We start from the raw sequence: 17246 nt of genomic DNA, 5'->3' as shown, positions 1-17246 counted from the left end.
ATTTCATTGTCATTGCCATATAGGTTGTGAATCAATTGATCAATTTGCTGTTGAGATAAACTCATGTCAGTTTTTTATTTTTTTGTCATTTTCTTTTAAGTTCTTATGAAGTTTTTATTTTTTTATTTTTTATTATTGTTATTCATATTTTTTGTTATTTTTTCTTTCATTAATAATAAATAAACGTTTGGGTGTATGTCTTATTATACTAATAGTAAATAAACAGTAACGAGTAGTATTTTAATAAATATATTATAGTATAAAAGGAGAAATAATTCAAATAAAAATAATATGTTATGAATAATTAAGAGTTTATTGTAAAATCATATGAGCAACAGCAAGAGAGTTATTAATCAATAAGGATAGTTTGTAGTTATAAACAATGTTTTGTACGAGCAATTTTAATATCACTGACTATAATTGCAACACTCAAAATGATGAAGAATATACACACATTACTCTTAATAATAATCAACAAAGAGTTGTATTTATTGATAGTGATAAACAACAACTTTTGTTTCATTTCAAAACACCATTGAATCATTTTCAATTCTTAAACAAATTAAATTGAAAACACTTTTATATTTGTCTAAATGATACATGTGTGTTTGTATTGAAAATACCAGTTTATTAAAAACATTCAATATTGTGAATTTAATAATGATAGAAAATACCATACTATATTTATTTGAATTGATTGAAGTAATTTGATTAAAATCTTTATTATCAGCAAGTAGAATATAATTATAAAACTAAGTTTTAATGATAGAAACTATTCAATAGAGAGACAAAGAGAAGTAATACAATACTCCATTTGAAGATAATGATGTTATTTGATGTTGATATATACAATTACAACAATTTGTATTTTACATAAGAAATGGAAATTGAATAAATGTCATTCATACAAAATAGAAGATAATTGTGTTTCAATTGAATTATAAAAACATAAATTGTATTAATAAATAAAAATCAATCATTTGTATTAATTATATTTTATTTTCAACAACACCAATACAAACACATAATTTTTGATGATTAAATTCAGTTTTAATTGAAAGTTAATCATTTTTTTGAAGTTCAATGTATCATATAACAATATTATATCAATTAAAATATATTATTGAAAAGAGTAATAAATTGAATTGATATTCAACAACAAGTTCACGATAAAACATATCTATTTGAATAAAAAGAAATATCTGGAATGAATGACTAACAGATGAATATTGAATGAATCATGTTTTTGATATTAAAAACACACTTTCAATTAAAGAAGAATGTGAATGTTCTACTATTTTCAGTGTTATTAAAACATCACTAATTGAATAGAAGTTATTACTCATCAACAACAAGAAGACAAAAGTTATGAAGAAGAATGTATTAGTTATTTTAAAGAATGAAACACAATCATTTTACTGCATGATGATACAACTAAAGAGAAAGAAGAGTTTTTTGTTATTTATAATAGAATAATGGAATAGATGTTGATGTGACTTACCAAAACCAAAATGCAACAAAGAAGATAGTGATAAGAAAGAGTATTAATATAAATAAAACATGATGTATTGATTGAGTATGAGAATATGTAACTAAAATAAACAACAAACATTTTGATTGTTTATTCGGTGAAAGTGTTTGTTTTAAGAAAGAAAAGTTCAAAGGAAAAGAAGTTTGAATAACAAATGAAAATATGATTATTGAATAGAAGTATTGATAAAGAAATTGTGGATGAATGAGAGAGAAATCATTGAATTTATTGTTTATTTGATTGTAATATTAAATACAAGGTATTACAAAGTTATTGTTTATGATTCAACACATATGACAATGAAACAATACAACTGAACACAAGTGAATTTAGTCGAATTCATCGTATAACCATAAGAATTGAAGAATTTGAACATATTAATACTCTCTAATCAATTAATTTGTTGTTTTGAAGAAAGACAGACAAGAAAATATGTTATTGAATAGGGAAGAACTATTGTTTATTCTTTTAGTCTATTGATAAATTCAATTATCCAATAACAATTCAATTTATATAATTCATTGAATACTAAATACTAATAAAAGAGATGTGAATAAGCATATAATCAGTATATTTCATTTATTTATTGTTGAATTACATTTGATTAATTACAAACAATACAAAATAGCAAATGTTTACTAACTATTTAATAAACAAATAAACTGTTAACATCAATAAGAAATAAATAGAAGAATAGATAAAATAATAAGAAACAATCTCTTAATGACTAAAATAATAGTATAATAATTATATTAACCAATACAATTACATATTTACAACAATAACTATAGATATAAAAATGTAATAGAAAAATACTTTTTATAAACACTGCATATTTGAGCAATAAAAATAACAGAAATATTATGTGTGAAAATGAAATAGTTATGAGTAATTTTATATAACATATTTTATATATCCTTTTTATTTATCAACCATTCGATTTATAACAAAAAAAAAAACAAAATAATAACCAAATCACCAATATTGAAATTAAAGTGAATCATAAGTGTCTAAACGATGTTTCTTGTGAACAATGATTCCAGTAATTACGATAATTGCAAGTATAATTCCAATAACTATAAAGCCACCAACACATCCGACAATTACCCAGAATAAATCATCACTAAATAAACTTTCACTTGAACTTGACTCTTGGAAACAAACATCAACAATACATTTATTATTGAATCTATCAAATTTATAACCAGGTTCACAATATGAAGCAACACATTCAGTACTCCATTTACCATCATCTCCACAAATATGCCCTCCATGAGCATGCTCAATAGTAATATTATTGTCACAAGCACTATCTACTTTAACAAGTCTTTTATTTAATGGATTACATTCACTTTGGTATTTCTTATAAATCTTTAATCCTTCATCAACAAATTGGTCAATTTTACTTGGGCTATACTTAAAAATGTTAACTCGTTCATCGACAGGATTTAAGACAAATTCTCTTGGAATAGTTTCATTGTAATTATAATTCCATTCAAAGGTTTCAAAGAATGATATTCTCATATATCCTCCTAATTCAGCAAGAACTTTAGCTTCATCCATAAAAACTTCGTCTTGAGTAATAACTGGAGTTGGTGAATTTCCAGCATCAAAACTTTCAAGAGATAATTCAGGATCACCTTCATAACCAACAACAATAGCATTACCTTTATTTACCATTCCTTTAGCCAAAACACTACAAGCAGAATAACAAAATCCATCTGTCATAATAATAACATCAGTTGGATTTCTTGGATTTTTTACTAATTTAGCTTCGAGCATTGTAGAAGCATGCATAAGAGTGTTTTGAGAATAAACATGTTCAACATCTCCGTAGTGAGTTATTTTTGGTTGAGTGTACCATTCTCCTAATGGAATAGATTTGTTTGTTTCATTGTAAAGAACTTGACAATTATCAGTGTCATAAAGATATTCTCCATATTCATTTTTCATACAACCTTCACTTCCTTTTGAAATTCTAACACTTCCAATTAGATCTACGTCGGCATGTGGTGCAAGGACTTGTTCAAAATTAGCTTCTAAATCAGCATATCCACCTCCATTCATTGGAAGGATAACAATAATAGGATTAGTATTTTCATCTATAGTTTTAATACATTTATTAAATACTTCAAAGAAATTATCAAATTCAACTTCTGGATAGAATGTCTTTAAAACAATAGTATTAACTTTCTTTTCTGAATCAAATTTACAAGCCAAATTACCATCAGATGATTCTAAATCAAAAACTTTATCAGATTTCTTATAAGTAACAAAATCTTCAATAGAAATTGGTGCAGTAGATCTTCTTTCTTTTTGTGAAATTTTTCTGGCAATATGTTCATTAAGTGTTTGTGGTGGAATATACACCATTTGGTATTGTGTTGAAATTGAGACATCTCCTGTTAATAAAATATTAATTGGTTGTGAAAGAAATTCTTGTGAAAGAAGATTAGATCTTAATGAAACAAATGACATTGATTCAAGTGCATACGTAAATCTTCCATGTGGTGATTTGAGGAATGCATGATCTTCTGCCCATTTCTTTACAAATGTATGTGGTTTATCTCCATTAATTGATGTGATAATTTTACCATCATTATTTGTAATTTCTTCTGGAATTTTACCACCAAGAGAAGAGAGTTGAGAATTAGGATGAATAATATAATTACCATCAACAATATCAATTGTAAAAGGTAATGAGGCATAAAAATTATCATAATAATATGTATTATTCTCATTTGAAGTTAAACGGAATGAAAGATGAAGGTCATGAGTTGTATCAACAATGTATTGAATTTTCTGCATAAATGGATAAACTGCTTGATCTTCAAGTAAAGGAAGAGAAGCAAGTTGAGCATCAATATCTAATGTTGGGAAGAACTTATTATCAAAAGATGGTTGTGGTGGGTTCTTCAAAATGTCTTTAAAAACATATGTTTGAAAGAGAGATTGTAATGAGTGTTGAATGTTTGTTGCTTTTTCTAAAGAAAGACTAACAGAATTAATACATTCAAAAGCATCAATAACAGAATAAACTCCAGGTGTTAATTCTTTGCATTGAGTAGCAAATGCAATTGCGATTAATGTAGTTATAACGAGCATAAAGTAAGATTATGAATAAAAAGTAAGGGTTTTATGAAATACACTAAAACCCAAAGAAAAAGTTAAAAATAAATACTGTTTCTTTTCATTATTCTTTCTTCTAAAAGATTATTTGAATATTTTCATTTTTTTAATAATTTTTTATAAAATGTGTGTTATTCCCAAAAATATCATAAAAACTTGAATAATACATCAAAAAAAAAAAGAAAAACTCAAATGTATTAAAATTATAAATTATGAATTTTTATGATTGTATAATAATTTGTTTTTCAATATTATTTTTTGTTTCATATTTTTGTGTTAGATATCTTGGTAATTATACAATAATTACCTCTTTTATTATCTTCTTTCTTCTTTATCTTTTCTTTTCAGTTTTTTATTAAATGAAAAAAAAAATCATGGAGTTGATATTAAAATATGATGAAATGTATGTTATTTGTTAATATTCTTTATGTACATAACATCAACAATTCTCAGAATCAATTAGATTAATGTTTTTTTCATTATAAATGTAGTTTTTTATTAAAAAAAACACAGTAACTGTTTAAACATATTAAAGAATCAAATGTTCTTAAAAAATAAATAATAGAATTAGACTAAGAATATTTCATGAATTCAGTGAGTTGATTAAAAATGGTTAAGAAATAGAATGGAGAAAGAAGAATAAAAGGTATAAATAATGAACAATAAATTATTCAATATTATTTATTCTCATGGTTATACTATTATATATATACATCAAAACCAAATGTAACATAAAGAATAAATAATTCCATAATAAAACTATGAGTCATATAAACAATTATAAATATAAAAAACGAAACAATAAATAATTAATAAATTTACCAATTGTATTTAAACAGAATGATAATAAATTATGGATAATATTAAAACAGTTTTATGTTCATAGCATTTATTTCTGTGATTAAAAATTATTGTCTCATTCTTTTTTTTTGTTATTGTAATTTTCTAATTTGAAAATTAAATTGTTTTGTTAATGACATTTTAATGAAACAATACTAACTTAGAACATTAACGAGAGAAGATGTTTTGTTTTTTTCTGTTGAAAAATAAAAAATAAATAAGATAATACCATTAGGAAAAAAATAATACTGTGAAAAGACTCTTAGCGAATTAAAATATCTAAAAGATATAGTTATTTTAACATTAAAACTAATAAACTACAAAGAGGATTTGAATGAGGAATCTAAGAAGTATTTAAAAAAAGAATTAACTTAGATTTTATTAAAAAAAGATGACTGAAGCAGACATTAAACATGTATTTGACATGATAGATACAGATCATTCTGGATATCTTGATATTGATGAATTTGTAAAGGCATGTTCACAATTAATTGAAGGATGTGAAAAAGAAAGTGCAGTTGCACTATTTCATATGGCAGACGAAAATGAAGATGGTAAAATGGATTTGAATGAATTTAAAAATATGATTGAATTCTATTTAAAGAACTCCGAAGAAGAAGATCCATATGTTTTATTATTTAAAAGATGTGATGTAAACGGAGATGGTGTTTTAGATAAGAAAGAAGTTTTTGATATTCTCCAAAGCATTGACCCAAATATTACTATACAAGATATAAATGAAACATTTGATATATATGATACGGATAAAAATGGTTCATTAGACTTTGATGAATATATGAAAATGGTTGAAGATATTAAATCACAATAATTGAATTTCTTTTTTTTTTTTGATGAAATAACAAAATTTAAATCAAAATATGTTATTTAAAGATTAAAAATAATCAGAATCAAACTTAAAAGATACTTATTATTACATTAATGGAAACACTTCTTGAATTAAACAATGTAATGAAAATGGATATCAGTCGTGTATTTCGTGAAATTAAAACTGAACGTGATCCTCGAACAATTAAATCAAATGAAAAAACAATTGTATGTCAACATTGGTTAAGAGGAATGTGTAGAAAAGGAGCAAATTGTGACTTTCTTCATCGTTTAGATGAAGAAAGAACACCAGCTTGTCATCACTTTGTAAAATATGGAAAATGTGAGAAACCAGAATGTCCATTTAAACATGAAGACCCACAAAAGGCAATTCCTTGTGAATGGTATAAAAGAGGATTTTGTAAACATGGAAAGAAATGTAAACATGGACATGTCCCAAAATTAATGTGTCCTTTATTTTATCTTGGATTTTGTCCCTACGGTAAAAAGTGTAAATTTGTTCATCCAACAATTTCTGTTCCAAGAGAAACTATAGAAAAAACACAACCCAGAGGAGAACGTTTTCCTCGTGATGGAGATGAAAAAAATGCAAACTTCAAACATGAATTTACAAAACCAAAAAGAGATTAATTTTTTGTTTTATTAAATTTGTTCTTTTTTTTTGTTTTTTGTTTTAAATCAAATTAAATATGAAATAGTTTTAGTTAATAATAAAAATAATTATTATAAAAAAACCTAATAGTATTTAAGGGAGATAGAATCTTGATTAAAATTGTGCAAGGGTTATCATGCTGAATACTTCTATAAAATTTTCGGTTTTCACAACCCTAAGATAATAATGGGAATACTTTTGATCAATACTCAGTGTCTTGGTCATCCTTCTTTCCCAAGATTTTTATATTTTTTGATTTTATCTTATTATTTAAATAAATTACTTATTTAATGGAAAAACCTATTGGAATAAATAATATTATTAATGAAGTTCAATGTAAAATAAAGGAAGTATATAATAAGTTACCTAAAAAAGGAAAAGAACAAGAAAATGAATGGAGTGTTTTAGCTTCTCTTATTGCATTTGATAAACAAAAAAAAGAATATGAAATTCTTTCTATAGGAACAGGAAGTAAATGTGTTACAAGTAAACAACATAACAATAATATTATAAATGACTCTCATGCTGAAGTGATTTGTAAAAGAGCCTTTCAATTGTTTTTATTAGAACAAATTTCTAAAGAACAATATATAGAAAAGGCACCTTCTAAAAGTGAAACAGAAACAAAATGGAAATGGAGATATGACAAATATGATTTGATTTTTTATATAAGCCAAGTCCCATGTGGTGATTGTTGTATCTCAAGCAATGGAACAATTAATAAAGACATTGAAACTGGAGCAAAAAGGATTATAAATAATTCTATAGAACAAACTATTGCCTTATGGGAAGAAAAAGATATTAAAGATGGCATTGGAAAGACAAGAATTAAACCTGGAAAAGGAGAAAAGTCATTAAGTATGTCATGTAGCGATAAAATATTGAAATGGGAAGTTCTGGGTATTCAAGGAGGAATTTTGGCTAATCATTTTGAAATGATAAGACTTAATCTTATTATTATAGAAAAGCCAGCAGATGAAGATGCAGTCATGAGAGGAATTCATTTAAGAACAATACAAATGAACACTTTATTCACAGAAAAAAATTACAAAGTTAACATTCCACCTTTTATTTATTTAAGTCAACCTAGTCATCTAGTAAAACACAAAACTGATGGGTTGTCTGCTGCTGGTAGTTCCATTAATTTTATTAATGAAATGGATGAAGAAGTCACACTAGGAGCACGAGGTGTTAAGTTTGGTGCAGGGAAAAAAGTTGTTGATTCTCAAAGAAGTCGTTTGTGTCAAATGAAAATACGAGAAAAGTACAGTGATGTATTTCATATTCAGAAAGACAAAATATATCAAGACGATGAATATTATAAAAGAAAAGTATTTTTCAAACAATGTGTTGAAGGAGGATGGACAATTAAATAAAATATTATTTATGTTATATAAAACGAATTTAAATAATTTTTAAATAATTTGAGTTTAGTTAAAAAAAAAAACATCAAAAAATTGGGACAAAATGAAAAATCACTTTCAAAAAAAAAAAATAAACGAAGTATAATCTTTGTTATTTACGAAAAAAAAAGAAAAACAAAACAAAAAGGAAAAAATAAATACAAAATCATCAAAAAGTTGTAATAAAAAGGAAAATCATAAAAAAACTAAAAATCAAATTTAAGTTTTACTTAAAAGGAAATGCCTAAACAAAGTAGAAAGAAAATTAAACAAATAAAAAGTACTATGACAACCAAACCTAACACTACTAATGTAATTGGAAATATATCTGTTTGTTGTATAATTTTTTTATTTAGTAAACAAAATGTATTAATATATTAGGAAAATATTCTTCACCAAGAATTAAATGAACGTAGAAATGGTATTATCCAAACTAATGGTCATCTTCCTTCGTTAGAAATGTCTGTTGGAAATGGAACTCAAGTTAAATTAAATCAACCAGGAAATACCCAACCTATTCAATTTATTCCTCAAATGATCCCTGGTCAAAATCCTCAAATGATTCATACAATACAAGGACAACATTTCATCAATCATTCAAATGAACTTTTTAAAAATGCTTATCATATGATCCCTTCAACTACTTTACAAAATGGCGTTCATCAAGTTCAGCCTCAACAACCTCAAGGACAACAACAATTTCAACAACAAAAAGTATTTTCTTTTCAACAAATGCCTCAAGGAAAAGGACAACCTACAATCCTCTACCAAAATCCAACATATGTTATACCAACTGGACCACAAAATCAACGAATCGTTGAAGCTCTTGCTGGTCAAACTCAATTGATTCAACCAAATAATATTAACAGACAACCAGAACAAACTCAAAGAGTTTCTATGCCTACGCTTAATGGTCAACCAAATATCACAACAATACCTAATGGTATTCAACAAATTAAAGTACAACCTCAACCTATCTCAATGAGAAATGTAATTGGAATAACAATGCCTCCTGCTTATTCTACAATTCAACCTAATCCAAATGTTAGAAATATACAAAATTTCCAAAAAATAGTACCAACAAGTACTCTTCAAAATACAACTACAGGTCAACCAATTCAACAACCTCAAATATTACAACAAATTAATCCTCAACTTCAACAAAATTTAAATCAACAACCTCAACACACTATACCCCAACAACTCTCAAGTAATATTATAAATACTCAACCCCAACAACAAACAAATAAACAACAACCTATCACTAATCCAAACCAAAATACATTTCAAACTATAAACTCTAATTCTGGTCAAAGAGTTTTATTTGCTTACCCTTCTTCAAATGTTATGATTAATCCAAATATTATGTTACAACCAGTAAAAGAAAATGGAAATACCATTCCTCAACAACAAACTGGGTTACGATTTGCTCCAACACAAACTACACAATTAAATGTCAATCAAACTGCACAATTAAATCAAACACAAATAAACCCTCAACAACCAACACAAATAACTCAAACACAACAAAGAATTCCTGCTCCTATTCAACCTAATTTTAAACAACGAAATCAACAAGAATTCCAAACAAGTCAAAATATTTCAAATTTAACAGCAATTAACACTCCTGTTATTGGGCAGTTTACCTATAACCCAATAACTCCACATTTTCAGTTTCAGCAACAACATCAAAGACCAATCCAATTTGCTCCAGGAGGATTCCAACCTACAATCCCTGAAACAAAAAAAGTAATAGAAACAACATTTAGACCAGGAAATACAAATCCTAAATTTATTTTGAAATCAAATGGAGAGAATATAGATTCTTTTACCATTCAACAACAACTAGATTTACATAGTAATTTTATGGCGCCTATGGCACAAGGATTAAATAGAAGTATTGGTGTAAATACAAAAGGATATGTTATTGCTTCACCTCTACCACCTAAAGTAACAACCCCATCAGTAAAGTCATCAACCCATAATATGTCAATAGGTGTTAAAGAGGAAGATAGTAGATCAAAAACTGGTAGTGTTGTTTCTTCAACTACAGTAAAAAGAAAGAAAAAAGAAAATAAAAAAGTAATGGATTCACCACAAAAACCAAGTTTAGCTGATGAACATAGAAATGAATTAAAGAAGATGATGACAAGTAATTCAGAATCAATTGCTGTATTTGTTAAAGAACATCCTAAATACAACGACCAATTTGAAGAAACATTAAAAGAAATAGCTAGATATTGTAATATGTATCAATTCTTTTGTTATGAATGTAAAGAAGATAAAGTAATTGTAACTAATGCATTAAGTCAAATTCTTAAAGACCCTAAATTGGTTCTTGTGTTTAAAGTAAATACTCCAGTTGATGAAAAATGGGGATTTGCTAAACCATTCTTTTCTAATGATGAAGAATTTAATGATGAAACTATTGATGCTAAAATGCAAAAAGATGAAGGTGGTGTAGTTCATTTTCTTGACTTATATTATGATTATACTAAACAATTACTTGGTGGAGTTGAAGCATCAATAACACCAACACCTGCATGATTTTGTTTTTACTTATAACACAAATATTAATTATCTTATTGGTATTTAAAACACATTAATTTTATGTTATTTTCATAAAAATAAAATAAAAATACAACAAAGAAATCATTTGAGTGATAATTATAACTAAAAATGATGGAATGATAAAAAACCTATGTAAAAACAAAAAAAAATTAATAAAGTTATTAAAAATATATGTCAGGAAAAAGACCACAACAAGAACTTTTACATCATGCTAAAAAACCATTATACAAACCAAAAGACCCTGCACATCCTAATCTTCAAACAGGAAAAAGTATAAATAAAAGAAAATTAACATTAGCACCAAAACCTGTGTCAATGCCAAAACTAACGTTGGCTGCTAATGAAGTTCAAAATACATTACATAAAAATGTTAAAGTAGTTGGAGGACATGAAGTTCATATTCCATCATTTTTAAAGAAAAAACAACTTCAAATACAAAAATCAAAAAGCCTTCATAATAGTCTTAAAAAAAGTTTACAAAGAAAGTCAAAATCTTCTTTAAAGAGAAAAAGTCTTTCTTTAATAAAAAAAAGTATTAGTTTGAAGGAACAAAATAAAAAAATAGTTACAGTACAACCAATGGAATCAAATCCTATTGACTTAAATCAACCTAGTCAAATAGAACAAGTAGACTTAAGTCAACACAGTGGCTTTATTAGTAATGAAACTCCAGAAAACAAAGTTGGTTTAAATAAACTTAGCTGTTTAGATTTGTCTGAAACAGATCAAAATGAAAGTCATCAAATAAAACTTCCTGTCTTTACTAATTTTAATGCAACTCCAATTAATCAAGACATTCAATTATCAGATGAAGAAAAAGAAGAGATAAAAAAACAAATTGCTAAAAGAAAAAGAAGAAGTTCTTTAACACCACTTGATCGCGAGGCAATGAGAAAAGAAAGATTATCTTCTGGAATTAATTCAAGAGAGTTAAATCTTCAAAAATATCGAGAATCATTTTCAAAGAGAAAAGAAAGAGCATCAGCAAGTATGATTGAAAATAAGTAAATTTTTATTTAAAAGACACTACACACCCCATATTTACCTTTTTTAGTTTTTTGAAGATAAATACACTCTAACATATAATCATTCTATAACATTTTTATTGCATACTATTTTCTTTCTTTTGTTTATTTGAACAATTTCTCTTACATAACATCTTTTTTTGAATTTTTTCAATGTATTGATCAATTTCATTTGCTTCCATTTCATCTGGGAGATAAATCTCTCTAGAAATATTTAATTGAGCACTTTCAATAGGAACACAATTATTGACTTCATTGTTTACACCAAAAACTTCTTTTAAATATTCTTCTCGAGAAATATCAGTAATTTTAGGAGATTTAATTTGTTTATTTTTTTTTGGCTTCTTTTCGTCGTTGTTTTTTTCTTTATGATGTTTACTGTTTTTCTTAAAAACTTCATCATTTTTGAAACATTCAAATTCTTTCATGTGTTGATCTATTTTATTATAAATATCATTTTGCTGTTGTTCCAAAATAATTAAGTGATTTTTAATTTCATCAAGAGTATTAAGTATTTTATTAGTTTGTTCTTGAACAGTTTGTAAAGAAGGTTCTGTACAATGAACTGATTTTGGTTGGCTCTGTTGACAACCCATAAAATCTAAAGATTTTTAAGATATAACAAAAAGAAATGATTTCTCTTAAAAAAATTCATGAAAAGAGGAAACCCTAAAACACTTTTTTTCAATAAAAAATATCAAAGTTAAAATAAATAGTAAAATAAATTAAAAAAAGCTATATTAACCCTTTCAGTAGAATAAAGGAAAGAACCCTGAACTAAGAAAAGAATCAGTGAGACCATGTCTGGCAAGATGACTGCTGCTAAATCCGCTGCTAGGGCACAAGTTTCAACTGAAGTTGTTGTTAAGAAACCAGGATTTGATGCCTACTCTAAATTAGTTAAAGAAGCTGTTGCTGGTATTCCAGAACTTAAGGGAGTTAAAGTTATTAGTGCCAAGAAAGTAACTATTAGCAAAGATAAAAAGGCCACTGTCATCTTTATTCCATTGAGAATGATGAGAATTTGCAGAGCTTCATTCGAAAAAGTTATTGAAGCCCTCGAAAAGAAACTTAATGGACCAGTTTTCATTATTGGTAAGAGAGTTGTTGCTCACACTAAGAAAGTTGGACAATCAGGAAAAACTGACTACAAACCAAGATCAAGAACTTCAAAGGCTGTTCATGAAGCTTATTTGAATGAAATGTTATATCCAGTTGAAGTTGCTGGTCAAAGAGTTCATGCAACTTTAGTTCATAAGAAAGTTGCTAATTCTAAAACTGTCTTTGTTGCTGTTGATGATGCTAAATTAAAGAATTCAGTTAAAGCTAAACTTCCAATCTACTCAGCTGTTTACAAGAACATTACTGGTGAAAAGGTCAAATTTGCATTCCCAGTTGTCGCTTAAAGGAATGTAACCAAGTTTTTTGGATATATTTTATTCTTTTTGGTTTGTTTTCTTTTTTTTTATCAAGAGAATTATAAATTTATTATTAAATAAAATGAATAAAAAACCTTCTTTACATAAATTAAAATATGTTTGTTACCATCATTTCATTAATACACAACATATATCATTCTCTTTTATTATTTTGAATATAAAATTATTTTAAAACAAAATGATAATTCCAAAATATTCAATTTCACTTAGAATTTAAGGAGATGTGGATGGTCACCATTCTTAAGTGTGAAGTAAGAAGCCATATATTCTTTAAGATATGGAACTTTCTTAATTTCTGCAACAATACTTTCATCTACTTGTTTTTGTTTTTCGACAATTAATGCTTTCTTAGCTTCATATTGTTTCTTAGCAAAATCTTCTTCAACGGTTTTTCCAAATGCAGCTTTCTTAATAGCAATCTTTTTGAAGAATTTAACATCTACACCAGTAGTATCAACTTTAGAAACATCTACCTTTTGAGAAGTAGCAATAACATATCTTTGATTAATTCTCATTAATGGAACTCCGTTGATTTTGAATGGTCCAGTAACAATAAGAGCTCCTGATTTAATACATTGTTTTAAGAAAACAACTTTCTTTCCTGCATATTTACCAGCAACAATAATAAGAACAGCACCTGGTACAATGCTTTTTCTTAACTTTTCAAGGTTCCATGCTGGTTTATCAAGAGCTGTTATTTTAGCTCCTTTTCTTGTTCTTAATTTCTTCTTTTGTTCTTGAATCATATCATCAGTTGGGTAATAAGCTGGAATTTTAGCATCACCTGCTTTAACTGGAACAAACCATTGTGGAGCTGACATGTTGTTGTCCTTAAAGGGTTCTTTTATTCAGTTCTTAGAAATAGGGTAGTATTTCAAATAGTTTTTTTATTATATTTATAGTTTTTTTGTAAAAATAAAAAACATTAAATAAAAAATAAATGTTTTTATTATTTAGTTATAGTAAAATAAAGAAAAAAAATATGAAATTCAGTTGAGTCTTACCAATGAGTGTTGAATCAGAAAAAATTATTCTTGATGAAACTCAAATGAATAATGTCATTAACCTTCTACGAAGTGCAAAAGGATTAATGGAGATGACATCACTTGGAAATCTTATTAAAATCACTGGTTTGTTATTAATAATTTTCGTGATTTTCTTTATACTCATTTTATTTAGTCTTATTTGATGAAAAACAATACCTTATTCAGATGACTGAAAACGAAACAATTTCGGTTTATCGTTTGACTCATTAATTTAATACTTTATCATCTCATATAGATTATTGTTGTAAAATGAACCAACTAATCCATCAGAACAATTAATTAATCTCTTGGTACTATTAATTTACCTACAATCACTTGAGCAACTAATAACTCTCTCCATTTAGGCATATCCTTTTGTGTAAATTCTAATGGCACCCCTAAAGAAATGCAGTCAGCACATTTACAGGTAAAAGCACCACAGTCATATCCGTTACTTTGTTTTGGGTTATCATCGATATCAATAATATTATATGTTCCTAAATGACCAGTTTCATCAGCCAATCTTCTAACAAAAGCGGCTATTTTTAAACTGATATTTTGACAACTCCTTCCCCCAGACAAAGAGTCATAAACACTTATAGTGTGCTCGTCATTATCAATAACACAAAGTACCCAGTGAGTATTACTGATATTAACTGGAATAAGTACTTTTTCATATGAAAACAAATCATTATTTTTTACCCAACGTTTACTATTTTCATAGTCAATTCGATTACCTGATAAACTCCAATTTTTTGATAGTTTTGTAAAAAAGAATGAATTTAAAAATCCAATTCTTTTGTTTTGTAGTAGTTCAATAAATCCATTCACTACTTCATCTCCAAGCCATTCTGTTCTTAATGATTTTAATAATTCAGAAATACCAATCTGACTATTACACTTTCCTCTTTTTAATTCATCAATTGCATTACTAAATTCTTTAGGTAATGATGGCATAATTATATCGCGATGTGATAATTGATATCCAACTTGATATGGTTGTATTGGTTTATCATCTTCAAATCCAATGGCTGATGCTATTTCTTTGATTTGGTTAAAAGACTCAAAATATTCTTCTTCGACAAATTTTGATTGTTCATCTAATTGATGTTTTAATTCTAAAATTTGTTGAATATAACCATCATAAGGATTTGTCATTCAATTTTTTCTTTTTTTAGTTTCATTTTCATTTTTTTTTACTTAATTTTTTTGTTATTGGTTTTATTTATAATAAATTTTGTTATTTAACATTATCTGAATTTCTAAATTCAATAAATTTTGTTTTTTTTTTTTCACTTTTTCTTTGTTAATAAATTAAGTAGAAATTAACTAAAATGTAAGATGGTGCAATATTTTGTGGGTATAGGAAAGCAAAAATAATGAAAAATGAAAGATTGAAATACTCCACAATTTGTAAAGACAAGATAGCTACAGTAGAACACATTCTATTATCTTGTATTGGTCATAAAAAATCACAAATAGAGAAACATGACAATATTGGCATTATAATATTGATTAATAAGAAAATACACAGGAAATAAACAATATAAAAAACCACCATATGAAACAATATTCAAATATAAAGACATCACTATGATATGGAACAAACAAATCATGCCTAAAAGTGAATGACAATATCACAAAATACCATATATATATATATGTATTAGATAAAAAGAACAAAACTGATCTATTATTTGATATGACTATTGTTGAATATCACAATATTAATTGAGCCTATTTGAAGAAAAGAAATAAGTATAAGGAATTAAAGAATATTCTAATGAAAATAGAAAAATTAAAAGATGTCAGAATAATTCCAGTAGTAATTTCAATCAATGGATTAATGAATAAAGAAAGTAATAAATTAATTAAAGAAATAAAAATTGACATTGACATCGAGAAAGAAATTAAAAACCATATAATAAAAAACATGATGGATGTCATGGAATACTGCTTCAATCACAACAAACTAGAAACTTGATATAATTGATTGTTGATAATAATACTCTCTCTTCTGAATCAGTGATAATATAAATATTATCGATTGATATTTAATTAACTTCCTATTTTAAATTATTCTTGGCTAAAGAATTATTTCGCTTAATAAAATAATACAGAAATTAAATCCAAATAGCTTGTTGATTTATTCTTTTTTGTTTATTTATCTCATTACCACAGTTTTTCAATTGAACTTTTATTTTTCTTCATCAATTTAATTCATTTTATTGATTCTTATTGCATCATGAACTTTATATTTTTATAGTTTATTGAAATTAATCTTACCTTGTCTATTCATTAAAATAAACTAATAAACATCTGTTATTCACTTCCAATGTGAATATTCATATTTCAATTCATTTGAACTGTCTTTCAACACCACTAATATTCAACTTTAAAAACAATGAATTGAAAAAGAGTTTCAGTATGAATAAAACAAAATAACAATTGAAATGGTAAGGATATTGTATAACTTATAACAATTCAATAACTCATTGAAACGTGTTGCAAAAGAAAGGTGAAACAAATATTAGTTGTAGAATAAAAATATGATTAAGAAAAGGGTAAGTAAAAGTTTATCATTATCGTTATGTTCTTCTTTAATTTTTATTGAATCTAAATAACTATTAAACATTCCTTCTACAAATATATAACCATTTCAATGAACATAGACTTTTAAACCATAATAACCATTTAGAATCATTTATTGATTAGATATTAAATTAATCTTTTGTTTTTATCTGAAACTATTCAAAATTTATGATTGATGTAAACATTACTTTTG

General features: G+C 26.0%; 10 protein-coding genes across 10 annotated transcripts, besides 1 other annotated feature; 6 read left to right on the top strand and 4 right to left on the bottom strand.

Moving 5' to 3' along the window:
- Positions 1–2521: 2521 nt before the first annotated feature.
- EHI_067600 (uncharacterized protein) lies at positions 2522–4636 on the bottom strand (the record flags this gene model as incomplete). The annotated part of the gene is made up of 1 exon (XM_652057.1): positions 2522–4636. The coding sequence occupies one exon, from the start codon at positions 4634–4636 to the stop codon at positions 2522–2524; it is 2115 nt and encodes a 704-aa protein (XP_657149.1).
- A 1255-nt stretch (positions 4637–5891) lies between these two features.
- Positions 5892–6329, top strand: EHI_067590 (troponin-like protein, putative; the record flags this gene model as incomplete). The annotated part of the gene is made up of 1 exon (XM_652058.1): positions 5892–6329. One exon carries the CDS (start codon positions 5892–5894, stop codon positions 6327–6329), a length of 438 nt encoding a protein of 145 aa, XP_657150.1.
- Positions 6330–6439: 110 nt separating this feature from the next.
- Positions 6440–6976, top strand: EHI_067580 (zinc finger protein, putative; the record flags this gene model as incomplete). Its single annotated transcript, XM_652059.1, has 1 exon — positions 6440–6976. The coding sequence occupies one exon, from the start codon at positions 6440–6442 to the stop codon at positions 6974–6976; it is 537 nt and encodes a 178-aa protein (XP_657151.1).
- A 312-nt stretch (positions 6977–7288) lies between these two features.
- On the top strand, positions 7289–8374 carry EHI_067570 (tRNA-specific adenosine deaminase, putative; the record flags this gene model as incomplete). Its single annotated transcript, XM_652060.1, has 1 exon — positions 7289–8374. The coding sequence occupies one exon, from the start codon at positions 7289–7291 to the stop codon at positions 8372–8374; it is 1086 nt and encodes a 361-aa protein (XP_657152.1).
- Positions 8375–8641: 267 nt separating this feature from the next.
- EHI_067560 (uncharacterized protein) lies at positions 8642–10948 on the top strand (the record flags this gene model as incomplete). Its single annotated transcript, XM_652061.1, has 2 exons — positions 8642–8731; positions 8783–10948. The coding sequence occupies 2 exons, from the start codon at positions 8642–8644 to the stop codon at positions 10946–10948; spliced, it is 2256 nt and encodes a 751-aa protein (XP_657153.1).
- Positions 10949–11143: 195 nt separating this feature from the next.
- Positions 11144–11980, top strand: EHI_067550 (uncharacterized protein; the record flags this gene model as incomplete). Its single annotated transcript, XM_652062.1, has 1 exon — positions 11144–11980. One exon carries the CDS (start codon positions 11144–11146, stop codon positions 11978–11980), a length of 837 nt encoding a protein of 278 aa, XP_657154.1.
- Positions 11981–12074: 94 nt separating this feature from the next.
- Positions 12075–12593, bottom strand: EHI_067540 (uncharacterized protein; the record flags this gene model as incomplete). The annotated part of the gene is made up of 1 exon (XM_652063.1): positions 12075–12593. The coding sequence occupies one exon, from the start codon at positions 12591–12593 to the stop codon at positions 12075–12077; it is 519 nt and encodes a 172-aa protein (XP_657155.1).
- A 204-nt stretch (positions 12594–12797) lies between these two features.
- Positions 12798–13449, top strand: EHI_067530 (40S ribosomal protein S7, putative; the record flags this gene model as incomplete). The annotated part of the gene is made up of 1 exon (XM_652064.2): positions 12798–13449. The coding sequence occupies one exon, from the start codon at positions 12798–12800 to the stop codon at positions 13401–13403; it is 606 nt and encodes a 201-aa protein (XP_657156.1). The 3' UTR covers positions 13404–13449.
- Positions 13450–13615: 166 nt separating this feature from the next.
- Positions 13616–14261, bottom strand: EHI_067520 (60S ribosomal protein L6, putative). Its single transcript, XM_652065.2, has one exon. The coding sequence runs from the start codon at positions 14255–14257 to the stop codon at positions 13643–13645; it is 615 nt and encodes a 204-aa protein (XP_657157.1). The 5' UTR covers positions 14258–14261; the 3' UTR covers positions 13616–13642.
- Positions 14262–14761: 500 nt separating this feature from the next.
- EHI_067510 (Ulp1 protease family, C-terminal catalytic domain containing protein) lies at positions 14762–15619 on the bottom strand (the record flags this gene model as incomplete). The annotated part of the gene is made up of 1 exon (XM_652066.1): positions 14762–15619. One exon carries the CDS (start codon positions 15617–15619, stop codon positions 14762–14764), a length of 858 nt encoding a protein of 285 aa, XP_657158.1.
- Positions 15620–15784: 165 nt separating this feature from the next.
- Positions 15785–16535: a repeat region.
- The last annotated feature ends 711 nt before the right edge of the window (positions 16536–17246 follow it).

The sequence above is a fragment of the Entamoeba histolytica genome, genomic scaffold (assembly GCF_000208925.1).
Source record: "Entamoeba histolytica HM-1:IMSS scf_1104750517325 genomic scaffold, whole genome shotgun sequence".
NCBI lineage: Eukaryota > Evosea > Mastigamoebida > Endamoebidae > Entamoeba > Entamoeba histolytica.
The sequence above is the reverse complement of the archived record's forward strand: the minus strand, read 5'-3'. Positions and strand labels throughout refer to the sequence as shown.